The sequence below is a fragment of the Salvelinus sp. IW2-2015 genome, linkage group LG26, assembly GCF_002910315.2.
Source record: "Salvelinus sp. IW2-2015 linkage group LG26, ASM291031v2, whole genome shotgun sequence".
Lineage (NCBI taxonomy): Eukaryota > Metazoa > Chordata > Actinopteri > Salmoniformes > Salmonidae > Salvelinus > Salvelinus sp. IW2-2015.
In genome coordinates, this window is record NC_036866.1 from 40,553,782 (window position 1) to 40,573,823 (window position 20,042).

General features: G+C 41.9%; 1 protein-coding gene across 2 annotated transcripts in view; it reads left to right on the top strand.

Moving 5' to 3' along the window:
* Nucleotides 1-745: 745 nt before the first annotated feature.
* Nucleotides 746-20,042, top strand: part of LOC111953071 (metallophosphoesterase MPPED2) — a 53,569-nt gene continuing 34,272 nt past the window's right edge. The window contains exons 1-2 of one of the 2 annotated variants that reach the window (XM_023972162.2): nt 746-985; nt 1,884-2,138. In XM_023972162.2, the coding sequence (XP_023827930.1) occupies nt 1,957-2,138 (182 nt within the window). In that variant the 5' untranslated portion in view covers nt 746-985; nt 1,884-1,956. The remainder of the gene's footprint in view (nt 986-1,883; nt 2,139-20,042) is intronic. The other variant, XM_023972163.2, reaches the window with a different exon arrangement.

Genomic DNA, 20,042 nt, shown 5'->3' on the forward strand with positions numbered 1-20,042 from the left:
TGTAGAAACATCTCAAGGATGATCAATGGAAACAAGATGCACCTGAGCTCAATTTCGAGTCTCTTAGCAAAGAATCTGAATGCTTATGTAAATAAGGTATTTCAGTATTTATGTCTGAAAAACTTGATTTTCGCTTTGTCATTATGAGGAATTGTGTGTAGATTGATGATTTTTTATTTWATTTAATCCATTTTACAATAAGGCTGTAACGTAACAAAATGTGGAAAAAGTGAAGGGTCTGAATACTTTCCGAATGCAGGTGGGTAGGGGTAAAGTGACTATGCATAGATAATAAACATCAACTAGCAGTAGCATTAAACAAAGGGGGGGGGGGGGGTCAATGCAAATAGTCCGGGTAGTATGTCATTGGTTTAATTTACACTGCTAGGACCTTACGTTTAGCAGTACAAATGTGTATTTAATTTGGTGTATTTGTCTTTCTTTATATATTATGTATAATACTGTAACGACCCTGTATGAACCCAGGGTCGTTACAATACGTTTTAATAGGCAACAATGGCTATYTGAGCCCAATTGTAGGCTATCCAAAAATATAAATAGTAAAAAAAAATTGCTTGCTTTAAATCCTATTTAAAATTCTACAAACAGTAGTCCCAGTGCAGTCCCCTCCGCGTCTCCCTGTGCTTCTGTACTGCTCTCTGACCCCGGTGGCAGTCCTCTCGCACTGCACTGCACTCTCGGGCTCCCCCCTCCTTCTCTTTTCACATCGAGGCTCCTTACTCGCTCGTTGCCTGTCTGTCGCATTTCCTCAATAGCCAGCCGAGGGTCTCTCAGGGTCGAAGGTTCTGCCCTGCTAGCCACGACCTCCACCTCTGAAGAGGTGAATTCTCTGCGTTATCTATGGGYCCGCGTTTTTGAAAACAGATAGGGTTAACGCGGAGCAGTTATCGGCCGAAGGAAAGGAACTCGCCACCCGTTTGGCAAGAAAATCGTTGGGAAAAAATAACGAGGCAGGCACAAAGCGGTGGGTTAGAGGTGGCTTGTCATTTACGAGCCATATGGATACAGAGGTTTCTGCAGAGGCTATAGATGTTGCTATTCGTACTATTTTTAGATGCAATAACTTGGTTTATGTTTCTATTTTATTCTCTGTAATGCAGGATACAATAAATTAGGAACAACACAATCTTGTAATCTCGGGTGTCAGAGGTCCAATTTGGTCTCTTTTCCATATTTCTCTTTTTAGGCTGATTGGTAGAAATGGTGCATAGGTTTTTWAAATTCCCTCTTCATAATGTTGCGATGTGAAACAAAAGAGGGAACAGATTTTACGTAAAAGATCCTCTTACAATTTAGTTTGTAAGACAACCAGCTTGTTAAAGTTGAGTGGTGGAAAATGTAGTCTTGTCTGCATCTCTGTTAATTTGCTCATGTTAAATTCGTCTGGATAGTTATGTTTTTGTTTTCTTGACCGTTTTAAGTGGTTTCGTCAAAGTTCACTTACGTCATCTAGCCAATAGGCCTACTACTGCAACTATAATTCACTTGGTTACYTTGTATACATTTACTGAGTCACTATTACATTTTGTAAAAATCTTTTGTTGTTAGATTTTAATGGTTTTAACGTCTGAGCTTATTTGTTTTATCCTATCTACTGTAGGTAAAATCTATCAGCAGAAATGAACAAGACCTGTATGGCTTATTTTCTGATATTAGTGGTTGAGTTATTATTGTACCTATGTATTCTGAATGTTTTCTTGCTGTGTTTTTGTACAATACTCAGTTAATGCTGTCATTTCATTTATTTGAATTAAGGCTCAGTTAATGCTGTCATTTATTGCAGCATATTTTCTTTAATGATGATACGGCACAATTATTGTATATTAAGATTTCCTCCTCTCTTTCTGTTTACGGTGGTACAGATTGTCCAGAGGGCCGGTGGGTCTGAGTTGGTGAGCTGAGCGGGGCCATTCTGAATGATGCCTGCTTCCTAGAATGGTCCTGGATCCTGGTAAACTAACTGCCCATGTCCCTAGCAGTGGAGCCATGGCTCACAGAAACCCCCCCTCTCAGGGCAAGGTGACCATCACTGTGGACGAGTACAGCTCCAACCCCACACAGGCCTTCACCCACTACAACATCAACGAGAGCCGCTTCCAACCACCCCATGTCCACATGTGAGTATCTACCTCCCTTTCATCTGAAGGGCCTTTACAGTGCACAGACTATTGATTGATGGGTAAAAAAAAAAAAAACGTGAATATATAGACATCTGTCCTCACTACCTCTACCACCAACCCCCAGCTGGTGGTGCCTTCTGTATTCTCTATTCTCACCACATATTAGCTTGTGATTCATACAGAAGAATAGATGGAGGGTGATTTTATTTAATTTGATTGGTTTGTGAGTTATCCACCCTGCCAAATAATCTACAGTGGCGGAGGCCACCTTTCATGTTATCAACTTAACGGAGGCCAGAGGTGCGGTGGGTTTATAAGCTATTTAACAATGTTCCTTTGACCTCTGGGTCACAGTTCAATTGTAAGTAACTTGCCTATTGACTTCTGAATCATTAGGATGTAATGAGTGTTGCTGTAGATGAGGTGGGTTGGCCCGGGGTGGTCAGAGGGGGAGGCAGGTGCTTCTGGCTGTCTCACTGGGACTCACTGACTGGCAGTGACACCCACACAAAACACTTTACCAGCAGAGAGAAAACAAAGGCGTACGGCAGATGTCCTCTTTTATAGAAGTCTGGACTTCCGTTAACCAGTGTTTTTCACTTAGTCCACTAATAACTRGATTTTTTAAATAGTAGCCATTAAKTCACAACYGCTCTCTCTGTCTGTTTGTCTTAGACCCTGAACAGATGTCTCAGTAGAACAACAAGGTGGACTTTGTTGGATCAGTTTGTTTATTGAAGCTATCTGCCACTGCTATAGTAATTCAATCGGATGGGGCGTTTTAGAACAGGACTGTGAGAAGCTAAAAGCCGAAATCACACGGAGAGAGGTCCGTCAACGGCGTGAAATTTGCATGCAAGAGTAGCGAGTGTCAATTCACACGCTACGTCGCATATGGCAAATTAATTGTCATGAAAATCCATAATACATAGTTGTATTTGTTTATATTTGCTATGTAGCCCCTGGGATTTATTGTTGTGTGTTCTATTTGACTCACCTTAAATGTCCTACGGGGGCCACCGTACCTGCCTGGACTAAACATTTTGTTATGCTAGCATGCATGAGGAGAGTTGTAGATAATAAAGCCGAGCAGTTTCTAACAATGTTGGCTAGTCTCGTTCTTTCTGTATAACATGGCTTCTCTCTTGAAATCGGAGTTCCTCGAGTTTTCCAGTTGTAGCCTGCCTAGGCTAACATGCCTGCTCGAAATCAACACAAGTAGGCTATTGTTTTCAAATAGGTAGCAGGTAAATCCTAGCCTACAGCCCAATAAAACYTTTTTAGAACAACTTTAGCCTACTTATAAAGTAGGGAAGATCATACAAATCCTCTAATTCCTGACCTTTTCTACAAATGACTCACTCAATCTCCGGACCAGTTTGATTAATTTGAACCAATATGCACTCGCTTTAACCATGTACTTTGTTTGAACTTCATCAATCAAATTGGCTGTAAGCTACAACGGTGATAGCCAACTGTCAAGAAATGACATTGACAGCGTGATATATAATTCACAGTGCAGTTGATGAATGTGTAGAATCTCGTTGCATTCATGCATTATCATAAGCACTAGCCTAAACATACTATTGGCACTGTCAGTTAAACCTATCAACAATAAATACACTTTTTACCTACACATTTCACAATTCCAGACGTAACAATGCACAAACAGACTGTATTCGGACAATTTATCAGCTCATTTCACCAGCATTGCTTCGCATACCGCCACACCGGGAGTCATGACCGCAGTAAAATTCTACCTGACCTTGAGTCACGGTAATCTRCTGTTATGCACTCTGGACATGCATTAGTAGTACCAAACCTACTAACGATCATCAGGTGTCTAATGGCCTGGTACTCAGGGCTCTATTGTCCCTKTAACCACTCTGACATTAAATGCAAATGCAATCGAAAATCACATCAAACATTTATCAGAAGAGTATCATGCTTTTATAGCTCACTTAACTGTGATTGATCAATTTGAAGAAAGTAGTTCAACAACAGGTTAAAACTGAGTGGGAAACATGGTCGTTGTGGATGTTGTTTCAAAGCCTCACACGACGAAATGGACAGCGCTTTCTAAGTTAATGATTTCATTTCAAATTAAAAACATGCACATTAGAGCTTATGCAAAAGCCTAGCCTATATATGAGCCCAACCCCCCCCCCCCCCCCCCCCCCCCCCCCCCCCCCCCCCCAAAAAAACTGAATTAAAATAATGATTGTGCCGTTATACAATACATAGCCTACCGCATATTACACATGGCCGAAAAACATGTAAAAAATTATTTATAGTGATTTAAGAAAACTTTGGTACATAATTGGTCTAGACTAAATTAAACGCATTCAGATTTAGCCTACAATTAGTGTATTTGTATCTTGAATTGCCTATAATAGGGCATTTTTTATATTTTCATAATTAATAGGCCGACAAGTTACATTTTTGCTACAGAATATCTCACCACTGTGAGTTTCCATCTCCTCCCCTCTCCTTCATTCCTTTCGCCAACAGCCAGAAAGAGGGGCTGTCAACAGTTTAATTAAATATTTGTGAAAACATATTACTATCGACGTTCCCTAACAGATTTCACTTGGTTTCCCAAATGAAGCACTGGTAGCTGCAGGAACAGGGTTGGAGAGCCTATGGCATACAGAGTTTGGGAAGCCTACCCAACATGAGTGAAAAATGTACTGGCAGGAAACTACCCTCCATTTGCTTTCCAATATTTGTATTTATTAGGGATCCCCATATTTTTTTATTTGGGATTCAAACACATTAAAGCACTTACATATAAAACAAAATACAAAACTGTACATCATATAACATTAATACACCACTACATACAGTGGGGCAAAAAAGTATTTAGTCAGCCACCAATTGTGCAAGTTCTCCCACTTAAAAAGATGAGAGAGGCCTGTAATTTTCATCATAGGTACACTTCAACTATGACAGAAATGAGGAAAATAAATCCAGAAAATCACATTGTAGGATTTTTATGAATTTATTTGCAAATTATGGTGGAAAATAAGTATTTGGTCAATAACAAAAGTTTATCTCAATACTTTGTTATATACCCTTTGTTGGCAATGACAGAGGTCAAACGTTTTCTGTAAGTCTTCACAAGTTTTCACACACTGTTGCTGGTATTTTGGCCCATTCCTCCATGCAGATCTCCTCTAGAGCAGTGATGTTTTGGGGCTGTTGGTGGGCAACACGGACTTTCAACTCCCTCCAAAGATTTTCTAGGGTTGAGATCTGGAGACTGGTAGGGGCACTCCAGGACCTTGAAATGCTTCTTACGAAGCCACTCCTTCGTTGCCCGGGCGGTGTGTGGGATCATTGTCATGCTGAAAGACCCAGCCACGTTTCATCTTCAATGCCCTTGCTGATGGAAGGAGGTTTTCATTCAAAATCTCACGATACATGGCCCCATTCATTCTTTCCTTTACACGGATCAGTCGTCCTGGTCCCTTTGCAGAAAAACAGCCCCAAAGCATGATGTTTCCACCCCCATGCTTCACAGTAGGTATGGTGTTCTTTGGATGCAACTCAGCATTCTTTGTCCTTCAAACACGACGAGTTGAGTTTTTACCAAAAAGTTATTTTGGTTTCATCTGACAATATGACATTCTCCCAATCTTCTTCTGGATCATCCAATGCTCTCTAACAAACTTCAGACGGGCCTGGACATGTACTGGCTTAAGCAGGGGGACACGTCTGGCACTGCAGGATTTGAGTCCCTGGCGGCGTAGTGTGTTACTGATGGTAGGCTTTGTTACTTTGGTCCCAGCTCTCTGCAGGTCATTCACTAGGTCCCCCGTGTGGTTCTGGGATTTTTGCTCACCGTTCTTGTGGTCATTTTGACCCCACGGGGTGAGATCTTGCGTGGAGCCCCAGATCGAGGGAGATTATCAGTGGTCTTATCAGTGGTCTTGTATGTCTTCCATTTCCTAATAATTGCTCCCACAGTTGATTTCTTCAAACCAAGCTGCTTACCTATTGCAGATTCAGTCTTCCCAGCCTGGTGCAGGTCTACAATTTTGTTTCTGGTGTCCTTTGACAGCTCTTTGGTCTTGGCCATAGTGGAGTTTGGAGTGTGACTGTTTGAGGTTGTGGACAGGTGTCTTTTATACTGATAACAAGTTCAAACAGGTGCCATTAATACAGGTAATGAGTGGAGGACAGAGGAGCCTCTTAAAGAAGAAGTTACAGGTCTGTGAGAGCCAGAAATCTTGCTTGTTTGTAGGTGACCAAATACTTATTTTCCACCATAATTTGCAAATAAATTCATTAAAGATCCTACAATGTGATTTTCTTTTCTCATTTTGTCTGTCATAGTTGAAGTGTACCTATGATGAAAATTACAGGCCTCTCTCATCTTTTTAAGTGGGAGAACTGCACAATTGGTGGCTGACTAAATACTTTTTTGCCCCACTGTATCTACAATACAAAATATACAATACAAATGTATAATACCACCATACAACAATATTACAATGTATTGTGTTATAGAGTGCGTGTGCAAGCGCTTGTGTGCATATGTGTGTGTCTGTACCTTTTGTGTGTCTCTTCACAGTCCCTGCTATTCCATAAGGTGTATTTTTACCTGTTTTAAAAAAATCTGATTCTACTGCTTGCATCAGTTACCTGATTTGGAAAGAGTTGCATGTAGGTATGGCTCAATGTAGTATTGTGCGCCTCCCATAGTCTGTTCTGGACTTGGAGATTGTGAAGAGACCTCTGGTGGCATGTCTTGTGGGGTATGAGTTTAAACAGACAGCTCGGTACATTCAGCATGTCAACACCTCTTACAAAAAAAATGTAGTGATGAAGTCAATCTCTCTTCCACTTTGAGCCATGAGAGATTGACATGCATATAATTCATGTTAGCTCTCCGTGTACATTTAAGGGCCAGCCGTACTGCCCTGTTCTGAGCCAATTGTAATTTTCCTAAGTCCCTCTTTGTGGCACCTGACCACACTACTGAACAGTAGTCTAGGTGTGACAAAACCAGGGCCTGTAGGACCTGCCTTATTGATAGTGTTGTTAAGAAGGCAGAGCAGTGCTTTATTATGGACAGACTTCTCCCCATCTTAGCTACTCTTGTATCAATATGTTTTGACCTTGACATTTTACAATCCAGGTTTACTCCATGCAGTTTAGTCACCTCAACTTGTTCAATTTCCTCATTATTCATTACAAGATTTAGTTGAGGTTTAGGATTTAGTGACTGATTTGTCCCAAATACAATGCTTTTAGTTTTGGAAATATTTAGGACTAACTTATTCCTTGCCACCCATTCTTTGTCAAGTGTTGCAGTCATTTCAGTTGCTGTAGGAGCTGATGTGTACAGTGTTGAGTCATCTGCATTGCTAGTYAAGATTCAAAAAYGTAAGGGGCCTAAACAGGTGCCCTGGGGAATTCCTGATTCTACCTGGATTATGTTGGAGAGGCTTCCATTGAAGAACATCCTCTGTGTTCTGTTAGACAAGTAACTCTTTATCCACAATATAGCAGGAGGTGTAAAGCCATAACACATACGTTTTTCCAGCAGCAGACTATGATCGATAATGTCAAAAGCCGCACTGAAGTCTAACAAAACAGCCCCCACAATCTTTTTATCATCAATTTCTCTCAGCCAATCATCAGTCATTTGTGTAAGTGGTAAAATAGAATTGTATCTGGTCAAACACCATTTTTTTRAGAAGTTTACTAAGGGTTGGTAAACGGCTGATTGGTRGGCTATTTGAGCCAGTAAAGGGGAATTACTTTTGCTTCTCTGCAGGCCTGAGAGCACACACTTTCTAGCAGGCTTAAATTGAAGATATGGAAAATAGGAGTGGCATTATCGTCRGCTATTATCCACAGTAATTTTCCATCCAGGTTGTCAAGACCCAAGTGGCTTGTCATTGTTGATAGACAACAATAATTTGTTCACCTCTTCCACACTCACTTTACGGAATTCAAATGTATAATGCTTGTCTTTCATCATTTGGTCAGATATACTTGGATGTGTAGTGTCAGCAGTTGTTGCTGGCATGCCATGCCTAAGTTTGCTAATCTTGCCAATGAAAAAGTAATTAAAGTAGTTGGCAATATCAGTGAGTTCTGTGATGAATGAGCCATCTGATTCAATGAATGATGGAGCCCAGTTGACCTTTTTTRCKCAAAATGTTATTTAAGGTGCTCCAAAGCTTTTTACTATCATTRTTTATACAATTTGTCTTTGTTTCATAGTAAAGTTTATTTTTCATTTTATGCCCCTCTTCCCACAGGTGTTATTACTACATCTGWGGGTTTAGAGCTTGAGGTAGTCACCTCATACAAGTACTTGGGTTGTATGGCTAGACGGTGCACTGTCCTTCTCTCAGCATTGACTGATGACCTGAACCAGGTCACTGGACACTGGTTACAGTTAGATTTTTTGTTGTTGAGTGGGCAGCTTGATGAAAGCCAGTCAATATTTAAATCACCCAGAAAATATACTTCTCTGTTGATATCACATACATTATCAAGCATTTCACACACATTATCTAAATACTGACTGTTAGCACTTGGTGGTCTTTAGCAGCTTCCCACAAGAATGTGCTTTAGTTGAGGCAGATMAACCTGTGCACAGGGATGACATGTCTTTTGTCTTGCCCCTGTTCTTGCCCATTTGGTAATGGGCCATTCTAAATCGAAACTCATTTGACATATTAGTGAAGACAAGATCAAATTTAGGAATAGCCTGATGGGTGAAAATAGGATCACTTGAGATGAGGGAACAGCGGTGTGCAGCCTGAGGCAAGCTTTTTTTTGCGACTTTCTCAAATTTCTTAAGTAGCCTATAGTCGCATCAAGCAGCCCTTGTATCTTTTGATTTCTAAGGTGTTGTATCATTCACAACTAAAGTTGCCAAGTAACTCTAAATCTTGTGTATAGGACCTGTTTCCAATGATCACTTTTACGTTCAACATAGCCACCTCTTCATATTTGAGCACTCTCACAACGGTATGGGAAAAATATCCTATTTTATTCAGCTAAGTTCAATTATATTCTTCTTACTATAAAATAATGGCATGGGATTTAAGCATATTTGGGGCACCCGAGTGGCGCAGCAGTCTAAGGCACTGCTTCTCAGTGCTTGATGTGTCATTACAGACACCCTGGTTCGAATCCAGGCTGTATCACAACCGGCCGTGATTGGGAGTCCCATAGGGCGGCGCACAATTGGCCCAGCGTCATCCGGGTAGGGTTTGGCCGGCGATAGGCCGTCATTGTAAATAAGAATTTGTTCTTAACTGAATTGCCTAGTTAAATAAAGGTAAAATGAAAATATATGTCTGCTAAATGAACAAGCCATGGCATGGCGCATAGCCAGATAACATACAGTAGGCCAACTCATATTCTGTTCTTTGAAATACTTTATGAATATGAAGAAAAATGTTTCTTTAGAACCTACCGAAATAAATAATGGATTTATTGTGATGGTGTATATTCAATTGATTTATTATAGTTTTTTAACATGTAGATGTTCCAAAAGACACAAGCCACTGATGCGCATGTGTGGAGACCTGTAGGTGTTAAACACGTTATGTAATTAATGGTAAATTACCGTAAGACCAGCAGACTTTTGCACTACAATAACCGCCTGAGAAAATGCATGACAGCCACAGCCCTAGCTATGAGTCATTTGGAAAATGTTTTTCTGGGCGTGATGTAATATGGAGGACCTGGCAAGCCAGCCTATACCCTATAATGTAGACACTAACCAAAATAACTTAAAATGTAGAACTTCAAATTAAACCAAATAGTTTGCACCCATGACTACTGGTTTCAATCGAATGTTAGCCAAACTTACAAGCAAATACCGTATGGAATTTTATTGTTACAAATTAGTTTGCAAGGTTACTAGCCACCTAGCCTGCTAATGTTAGCCCTACCAGCCTACTTTGAGTCAGCCAGTTTCTATCAATACCTAGCTTACAGCTACATTAAAGTAAACCAACGTTGTTGAAAAACAACCACAGGCAAACCAGTTATCAAAGTGTGTTATATACAGTTAATGTTATCTTAGCCAGCAAACTAGTCAGCCAGTTAACGTTAGCTATTTTTAGCTGGCTAGATAGCCTCCAGCAGATTTTTTTTTAAGTAAAGAGAGCGGAGACTTACATATTGACGGCTGGGGCCCATCATTGTAAGGACTGTAGGCTGAGTTAGCTACCAAACAAAACGAGAGCCAGTGAGAGAGGCACCTCCGATGTGAGAAGCCTAGCTATTTTAGCCAGCTAACTAGCCTTGCCAGCTAGCATATCACTGCAGAGGAAACTTCCTCCAGATCTGAAATGTCAGACAAAAGCAGAGACTCCGAGCATAGCAGGAACTCTGTTTCCCCTGGGCCAGACTTTTTTTGGAGAACGTTCCCGTTTCGATTTGAGCATGAATCAAGGCACTGGTGCTGAACTTGTAGTGCAGGATGCGGCTCCGCTTGTGGGGAAGGTTGATTGGTAATATGGCAAGCTAGTTTGCTACTGAGAATACACCCTATAATGTCACGTCCTTTGTAACTATGGCTGAACCACATAAYAATGACTTGTTGTAGGTGCTCATGCCACAGGTGTATTCCCATGGAGTCTGTGTGATGTCAGGAATACTGGCAGACAATGTCCATGGTGACAGAGGGTTGTACAGTGGGTTGTATACCGCAACATTCTGGCTTCCCACAGTCTGCCTGGATGTCACTGTGCTGCTGACGGCCTACAATACCTACCGGCAGGACTACGCCCATGATGGAGACAGTCTATACCCAACACGAGTTAGTCAATCTATAAATAGAACCCTCACTAATCGAATGCAATAATGAAATCAAAATGACGTTAGACCACTCCCCTTACAAATAGTAGCACATTTCTTTCCCTGTCTTTTTAGAAAGTTCAGACGCATTTCCTGCAGGCAGTTCATCAGCTGGAATTGGGGCTATCTGGGGCGGTACAACCGTGTGCCAATTCCAGCGTTTGGAGTCAATAGGATAAGACATAGGTTCCCAAATGAGGAGAGCATGCTCCACACAGGCTTCAAGTCACCATAAAAACTATTCAAACCCGTTTTTACCTTTTTTACTAAAAGATGTAAATATATGTCATGGGTCTTTAAAAAAAATAAAAAAAATCTGTCATTCCAGAAAGACGATTTTCTATGTTACTCAAGTATTGACAATCGTTTAGGCTTTCACTCATATTATGATAAAGCATATTACCAATATGATAAAACAATCCTGTCTCTTGATGGTGGGACGCATCCCAGTCAGTTCAGACAGACAGAACATCCCAGTCAGTTTAATTATAATATACATATATATATATATATAATATATATATAATACAGTGGGGAGAACAAGTATTGTGATACACTGCCGATTTTTCAGGTTGTCCTACTTACAAAGCATGTAGAGGTCTGTAATTTTTATCATAGGTACACTTCAACTGTGAGAGACGTCATCTAAAACAAAAATCCAGAAAATCACATTGTAGTTTTAAGTAATTATTTGCATTTTATTGCATGACATAAGTATTTGATACATCAGAAAAGCAGAACTTAATATTCTGGTACAGAAACCTTTGTTTGCAATTACAGAGACATACGTTTCCTGTAGTTCTTGACCAGGTTGCACACACTGCAGCAGGGATTTTGGCCCACTCCTCCATACAGACCTTCTCCAGATCCTTCAGGTTTCGGGGCTGTCGCTGGGCAATACGGACTTTCAGCTCCCTCAAAGATTTTCTATTGGGTCAGGTCTGGAGACTGGCTAGGCCACTCCAGACCTTGAGATGCTCTTACGGAGCACTCCTTAGTTGCCCTGGCTGTGTGTTTGGGTCGTTGTCATGCTGGAAGACCCAGCCACGACCCATCTTCAATGCTCTTACTGAGGGAAGGAGGCTGTTGGCCAAGATCTTGCGATACATGGCCCCATCCATCCTCCCCTCAATACGTGTAGTCGTCCTGTCCCTTTGCAGAAAAGCATCCTCAAAGAATGAGTTTCACCTCCATGCTTCACGGTTGGGATGGTGTTCTTGGGTTGTACTCATCCTTCTTCTTCTCCAAACACCGCGAGTGGAGTTTAGACCAAAACGCTCTATTTTTGTCTCATCAGACACATAACCTTCTCCATTCCTCCTCTGACATCCAATGGCATTGGCAAATTCAGACGGGCCTGGACATGCGCTGGCTTGAGCAGGGGACCTTGAGTGCGCTGCAGGATTTTAATCCATGACGGCGTAGTGTGTTACTAATGTTTTCTTTGAGACTGGTGGTCCCAGCTCCTCAGGTCATTGACCAGGTCGCCGTGTAGTTCTGGGCTGATCCCTCACCTCCCTCATGATCATTTGGATGCCCCACGAGGTGAGATCTTGCATGGAGCACCAGACGAGGGTGATTTACCATAATCTTGAACTTCTTTCCATTTCTAATAATTGCACCAACAGTTGTTGCCTTCTCACCAAGCGCTGTTCCCTATTGTCCTGTAGCCATCCCAGCCTTGTGCAGGTCTACAATTTTTCCTTGATGTCCCTACACAGCTCTCTGGTCTTGGCCCATTGTGGAGAGGTTGGAATCTGTTTGATTGTGTGTGTGACAGGTGTCTTTTATACAGGTAACGAGTTCAACAAGGTGCAGTTAATACAGGTAATGAGTGGAGGAACAGGAGGGTCTTAAAGAAAAACGACGTCTGTGAGAGCGGAATTCTTACTGGTGTGGTAAGGTGATCACTACTTATGTCATGCAATAAGAATGCAAATTAATTACTAAATTCATACAATGTGATTTTCTGGATTTTTGTTTTAGATTACGTTCTCACAGTTGAAGTGTACCTATGATAAAAATTACAGACCTCTACATGCTTTGTAAGTAGGAAAACCTGCAAAATCGGCAGTGTATTCAAATACTTGTTCTCCACTGTATATATATAGTATATATATAATACACACACACAGGTCCGTTGAAAAATACTCTGTCTTCAGCTAGCAGAAGGGAATTTGGCTGTATGAACGCAAATAGACATACAGTTAGACAACACAGCCAAAAGAAATGGTGACAAGTAGCTTATCAGACAAAAGTAGTATCACTTAACACAAGACACTCACTGTGTTGAGAGAGAGGAGGGGCGGACTCACTCTTTCCATCTGTTGCCAAGACCAGATCCCACCCATTTCCTGAGAGTTTCGCTGTGCCACTGCTCGACATCCCATGTCTTGAGGACGCCGCTCAGGTGTGTTTTGCTGGTGACAGAAGACTGTGCTGCGGTGAATGGTGCCCTCCATCATGCCGAGCATTCAGAGGACTTTGGTCGGTAATATCCACCTGAGCACCAAAATGGCAGCAGAAGGGGCATATTGCCTGCTGGCACCCTCCGATCGTAGCTGGCGGCACCTCCCGATTCCAAGCGAGCTGGCACCCCTCCCGATCATAGGCTGGCTGCACCCTGTCCCGATCATAGGCTGGCTGGACTATTCACTCACATGGTGCGCGACATGCAGATCTTGTGTGATGTTGAGAGCTGTTACTGGCTGATGATGTCTCTCTGGACTCTCCGTACCACAAATCCGATTTATTGGTTACATACACATATTTAGCAGATGTTATTGCGGGTGTTAGAGAAATGCTTGTGTTATTAGCTCCAACATGCAGTAGTATCTAACAATTCACAAAAATACACACATCTAAAAGTAAAGAATAGAATTGAGAAAATATATAAATATTAGGAAGAGCAGTATCAGTGGCATTGACTAAAAATACAGTAGAATAAGAATACATTATATACAATGAAATGAGTAAAGCAGTATGTAAACATAATCAGTGACAAGTGTTCCATTATTAAAGTGACCGTGAGTCTATGTACATAGGACAGCAGGGTGCAGGGTTGAGTAACGGGGTGGTAGCCGGCTAGTGACGGATATTTAACGGTGTGATAACCTTGAGTTAGAAGCTGTTTTTCAGTCTCTCGGTCCCAGCTTTGATGCACCTGTACTGACCTCGSCTTCTGGATGATAGCGGGGTGAACAGGCCGTGGCTTGGGTGGTTGATGTCCTTAATGATCCTTTTGGCTTTCCTGTGACATCACGTGCTGTAGGTGTCCTGGAGGGCAGGCAGTGTGCCCCCGGTGATGCGTTGGGCAGACCGCACCCCCCTCTGGAGAGCCCTGTGGTTGCGGTCGGTGCAGTTGCCGTACCAGGCGGTGATACAGCCCAGCAGGATGCTCTCAATTGTGCGTTTGTGAGGGTCTTAGGAACCAAGCCGAATTTCTTCAGCATCCTGAGGTTGAAGAAGCGCTATTGCGCCACCTTCACCACACTCTGTGTGGGTGGACCATTTCAGATTGTCAGTGATGTGTACGCCGAGGAACTTGAATCTTTTCACCTTCTCCACTTCGGTCCCGTCAATGTGGATAGCGGCTTGCTCCCTCTGCTGTTTCCTGAAGTCCACGATCATCTCCTTCGTTTTGTTGATATTGAGGGAGAGGTTATTTTCCTGGCACCACTCCGCAAGGGCCCTCACCTCCTCCCTGTTGGCTGTCTCGTCATTGTTGGTAATGAGGCCTACTACTGTTGTGTCGTCTGCAAACTTGATGATTGAGTTGGAGGCATGCATGGCCACGCAGTCATGGGTGAAAAGAGGGGTATAGTAGAGGGCTGAGTACGCACCCTTGTGGGGACCCTGTGTTGCGGATCTGCGAAGTAGAGGTGTTGTTTCCTACRTTCACCACCTGGGGGGCGGCCCGTCAGGAAGTCCAGGACCCAGTTGRACAGGGCGGGGTTCAGACCCAGTTGCARAGGGCGGGGTTCAGACCCAGGYCCCCGAGCTTAGTGATGAGCTTGGAGGGTACTATGACTATAGCTCAGCATTCAACACCAATGAACAGCATTCTGATGTAGGTATTCCTCTTTTCCAGATGGGATAGGGCCGTGTGCAGTGCGATGGCGATTGCGTCATCTGTGGCTCTATTGGGGCGGTATGCAAATTGAAGTGTGTCTAGGGTGTCAGGTAAGGTAGAGGTGATCTGATCCTTAACTAGCCTCTAAAAGCACTTCATGATGACAGAAGTGAGTGCTACGGTACGATAGTCATTTAGATCAGGTACCTTTGCTTTCTTGGGTACAGGAACAATGCTGGAACCCAACACAGACTTGGAAAAGCTTCATCAGTTGACTGGAACACAAACATATTTTCCTTGTACAGACTTGCTGAAGCCTGACTCCTTGTGCGTGAATNAAACTTGATGATTGAGTTGGAGGCATGCATGGCCACGCAGTCATGGGTGAAAAGAGGGGTATAGTAGAGGGCTGAGTACGCACCCTTGTGGGGACCCTGTGTTGCGGATCTGCGAAGTAGAGGTGTTGTTTCCTACRTTCACCACCTGGGGGGCGGCCCGTCAGGAAGTCCAGGACCCAGTTGRACAGGGCGGGGTTCAGACCCAGTTGCARAGGGCGGGGTTCAGACCCAGGYCCCCGAGCTTAGTGATGAGCTTGGAGGGTACTATGACTATAGCTCAGCATTCAACACCAATGAACAGCATTCTGATGTAGGTATTCCTCTTTTCCAGATGGGATAGGGCCGTGTGCAGTGCGATGGCGATTGCGTCATCTGTGGCTCTATTGGGGCGGTATGCAAATTGAAGTGTGTCTAGGGTGTCAGGTAAGGTAGAGGTGATCTGATCCTTAACTAGCCTCTAAAAGCACTTCATGATGACAGAAGTGCTACGGTACGATAGTCATTTAGATCAGGTACCTTTGCTTTCTTGGGTACAGGAACAATGCTGGAACCCAACACAGACTTGGAAAAGCTTCATCAGTTGACTGGAACACAAACATATTTTCCTTGTACAGACTTGCTGAAGCCTGACTCCTTGTGCGTGAATAAAATGTCAGACATAACGTCAGACATTTTTATGGACGCTGTAGYGCAAACAAAATTGTTCACAATTCAAAATATGCACACCACTACTCACCCAATGACCACGTCACCCTCCTCATCCTCCATGTCCTCCTCCAAACCCAGGTCCATCTCTTCATCTTCTCCAATGACTGTGCATTGGACAAATTAGGACTGTGCCATAGTGTTGAATTGTTTTACATCCTAGACATATTTCAGTATGTGCGCACAAATTAAATCTTCTCAGGTTTTATGATTTATAAATTATTGGTATTGACAGCTTTTTCACAATAACTGCCTGGAGGTGAGGTGAGCAGTATAAATGTGACATATGAGAAGACAAAGCAACAACATATCCAAAGTAACTAGGGCAGAGATATAAGATGATGACTCACCAATGCTTCTTGTATGTGGCATTAGAAATGACACCAGTGTGCKTTTATGACACGGTCCAGTTGGTCCCAATGCAGATGATGCGACTGGCACTTCAAACTGGCGAGGTACAGAGACTACACACGAAGGTGTAGAGAAGGCTCATCCATAATGACAAAGTGAAAACATGTTTTAGCAATCTTTGCAAATTTATTGAAAAGACAAGGCAGAAATATCTAATTTACATAAGTATTCACACCCCTGAGTCAATGCATGTTAGAATCATCTTTGGCAGTGTTTCTTCCTGGGATGAAGGAGAGGACCAAAATGCAGCGCGGCTAGTGTTCAATATGTTTAATAAACAAAGAGACGATAACGTGAACACTATACAAAATACAAAATAACAAACGTGAAAACCGAGACAGTCCTATCTGGTGCAGAACACAAAGACAGAAGACAATCACCCACAAACAAACAGTGAAAACAGGCAACCTTAATATGGTTCCCAATCAGAGACAATGACAAACACCTGCCTCTGATTGAGAACCATATTAGGCCAAACAACAAACCCAACATAGAAACACAAAACATAGAATGCCCACCCAGCTCACGTCCTGACCAACTAAACAAAGACTAAACAAAGGAAATAAGGTCAGGAACGTGACAGGCAGCAATTTTAAAGCTGTGAGTCTTTCTGGGTAAGTCTAAGACCTTTGCACACCTGGATTGTACAATATTTGCACATGATTCTTTGAAAAAGTCTTCAAGCTCTGTCAGGTTGGTTGATCAAAGCTAGACAACATTTAAAGTCTTGCCATAGTTTTTCAAGGACCGATTTACATCAACTGTAACTAGGCCAACAGCAAGGACATTCAATATCTATTTTGTAAGCATCTCCAGGGTATATATGGCCTTGTTGTATATATGGCCTGTGTTTTAGGTTTTTAAGGTTCTTGTCCTGCTGAAAAGGTAATTAATCTCCCAGTGTCTGTTGGAAAGCAGACTGAACCAGGTTTTCCTGTAGGATTTTTCCTGTGCTTAGCTCTATTTTGTTTATTTTTACCCTAAAAACTCCCTGGTCCTTGCTGATGACAAGCATACCCATAACATGATGCAGCCACTACCATGCTTAAAAATATTAAGAGTGGTTCTCAGTGATGTTGGAGTTGCCCCAACCATAACTCTTTGTATTCAGGCCACATTTTTTTCAGTTTTTCTTTAGTGCCTTATTGCAAACTGTATGACTGTTTTGGAAATGTGTTTTTCTGTACAGGCTTCCATCTTTTCACTCTGTCATTTGAGTTAGTATTGTGGAGTAACTACAATGTTGTTGAGCCATCCTCAGTTCTCACAGCCATTGAACTCTTAACTGTTTTAAAGCCGCCATTGGCCTCATGACAAAGTCCATGAGCGGTTTCCTTCCTCTACGGCAACTGAGTTAGGAATGACTCCTGTTTCTTTGTAGTGACTGGGTGTATTCGTCTTTGCGAGGCATTGGAAAACCTCCCGGGTACAGAGATCAGGTACTCATTCAAAAATCATGTTAAACACTATTATTGCACATGCAACTTATGTGACTTGTGACTTACTTCTGAGTTTATTTAGGCTTGCCATAACAAAGGAGTTATGACTCAAGACATTTCAGCTTTTCATTTGAAATTAATTTGTAAAAATTTCAAAAACCTTAATTCCACTTTGATAATATGGGTTATTGTGTGTAGGCCAGTGACACAAAATCTATATTTAAATTCAGGCTGTAAAAAGAAGAAACGCACACTGCTCTTGCTAGTATCACTGCTCTTTATTAGGCTTTTCACATATTTTTTTCTCATCTTATTCAATTGTTACCATGCTTCTGCAACAAAGATAGCTCAGATGTGTGAGTGCTTTTTGAATTTTAAATTCAGGCTGTAACACACCAAATGTGGAAAATGTCAAGGGTTGTGAGTACTTTCTCAAGGCACTTTATCAGCCTAACGCGTAATGTACACTGAACAAAAATATAAATGCAGCATGCAACAATTTCAATTTTTTTACTGAGTTACAGTTCATATAAGGGAATCAGTCAATTGAAATAAATTCAGCTCTGGTGGGCATTCAGCATGCAAATTGCACGCTCCCTCAACTTGAGACATCTGTGGCATTGTGCTGTGTGACAAAATTGCACATTTTGGCCTTTTATTATCCCCAGCACAAGGTGCAACTATGTAATGATCATGTTGTTTAATCAGCTTCTTGATATGCCACACCTGTCAGGTGGATGGATTATCTTGGCAAAGGATAAATGCTCACTAACAGGGATGTAAACAAATTTGTGCACAAAATTTGAGAAGCTTTTTTGTACGTATGGAAATATTGTATTTCAGCTCACGAGACATGGGGCCAACAGTTTGCATGTTGCATTTTATATTTTTGTTCAGTATTTATAAAGCCAAGCTATCATTTATCACAGCATACAGGCAGTATTAAATAATATAGTAGTAGTATCTGTAATAATGTTATATTATCTAGATGCTTTGGTCGTTACCTAACTCGCTAAAAGTGAAATAATTAACTTGCTTGCTACTTGACCTAGCTAGCCAGCCAACTTTTGGCGGACAATTTTGGTATGCAATGCAATTGACATTAATCAACAGGACCAACGTCTAAAAAATACAGAACAAAAATATAAATGCAACATGCAACAATTTCAAAGAGTTTACTGAGTTACAGTTCATACAAGGAAATCAGTCAATTGAAATAAATAAATTAGGCTGTAATCTATGGAGTTCATGTGACTGGGCAGGGGTGCAGCCATGGGTGGGCCTTGGAGGGTCACCCACTTGGGAGCCAGGCCCAGCCAATCAGAATTAGTTTTTCCCCACAAAAGGGCTTTGACAGACAGATATACTCCTCAGTTTCATCAGCTGTCCGTGTGGCTGGTCTCAGACTCTACTGCAGGTGAAGAAGCCAGATGTGGAGGTCCTGAACTGGCGTAGTTACACGTGGTCTGCGGTTGTGAAGCCTGTTGGACGCACTGCCAAATTCTCTAAAATAACGTTGGAGGCGGCTTATAGTAGAGAAATGAACATTCAATTGTCTGGCAACAGCTCTGATGGACATTCCTGAAGTCAGCATGCCAATTGCACGCTCCCTCAATTTGAGGCATTGTGTTGTGACAAAACTGCACACTTTAAAGTGGCCTTTTATTGTCCCCAGCACAAGGTGCACCTGTAATGATCATGCTGTTTAATCAGCTTCTTGATATGCCACACCTAGGAGTTGGATGGATTATCTTGGCAAAGGAGAAATGCTCACTAACAGGTACAGTGAGGGGAAAAAAGTATTTTATCCCCTGCTGATTTTGTACGTTTGCCCACTGACAAAGAAATGATCAGTCTATAATTTTAATGGTAGGTTTATTTGAACAGTGAGAGACAGAATAACAACAAAAAAATCCAGAAAAACACATGTAAAAAATGTTATGAATTGATTTGCATTTTAATGAGGGAAATAAGTATTTGACCCCCTCTCAATCAGAAAGATTTCTGGCTCCCAGGTGTCTTTTATACAGGTAACGAGCTGAGATTAGGAGCACACTCTTAAAGGGAGTGCTCCTAATCTCAGTTTGTTACCTGTATAAAA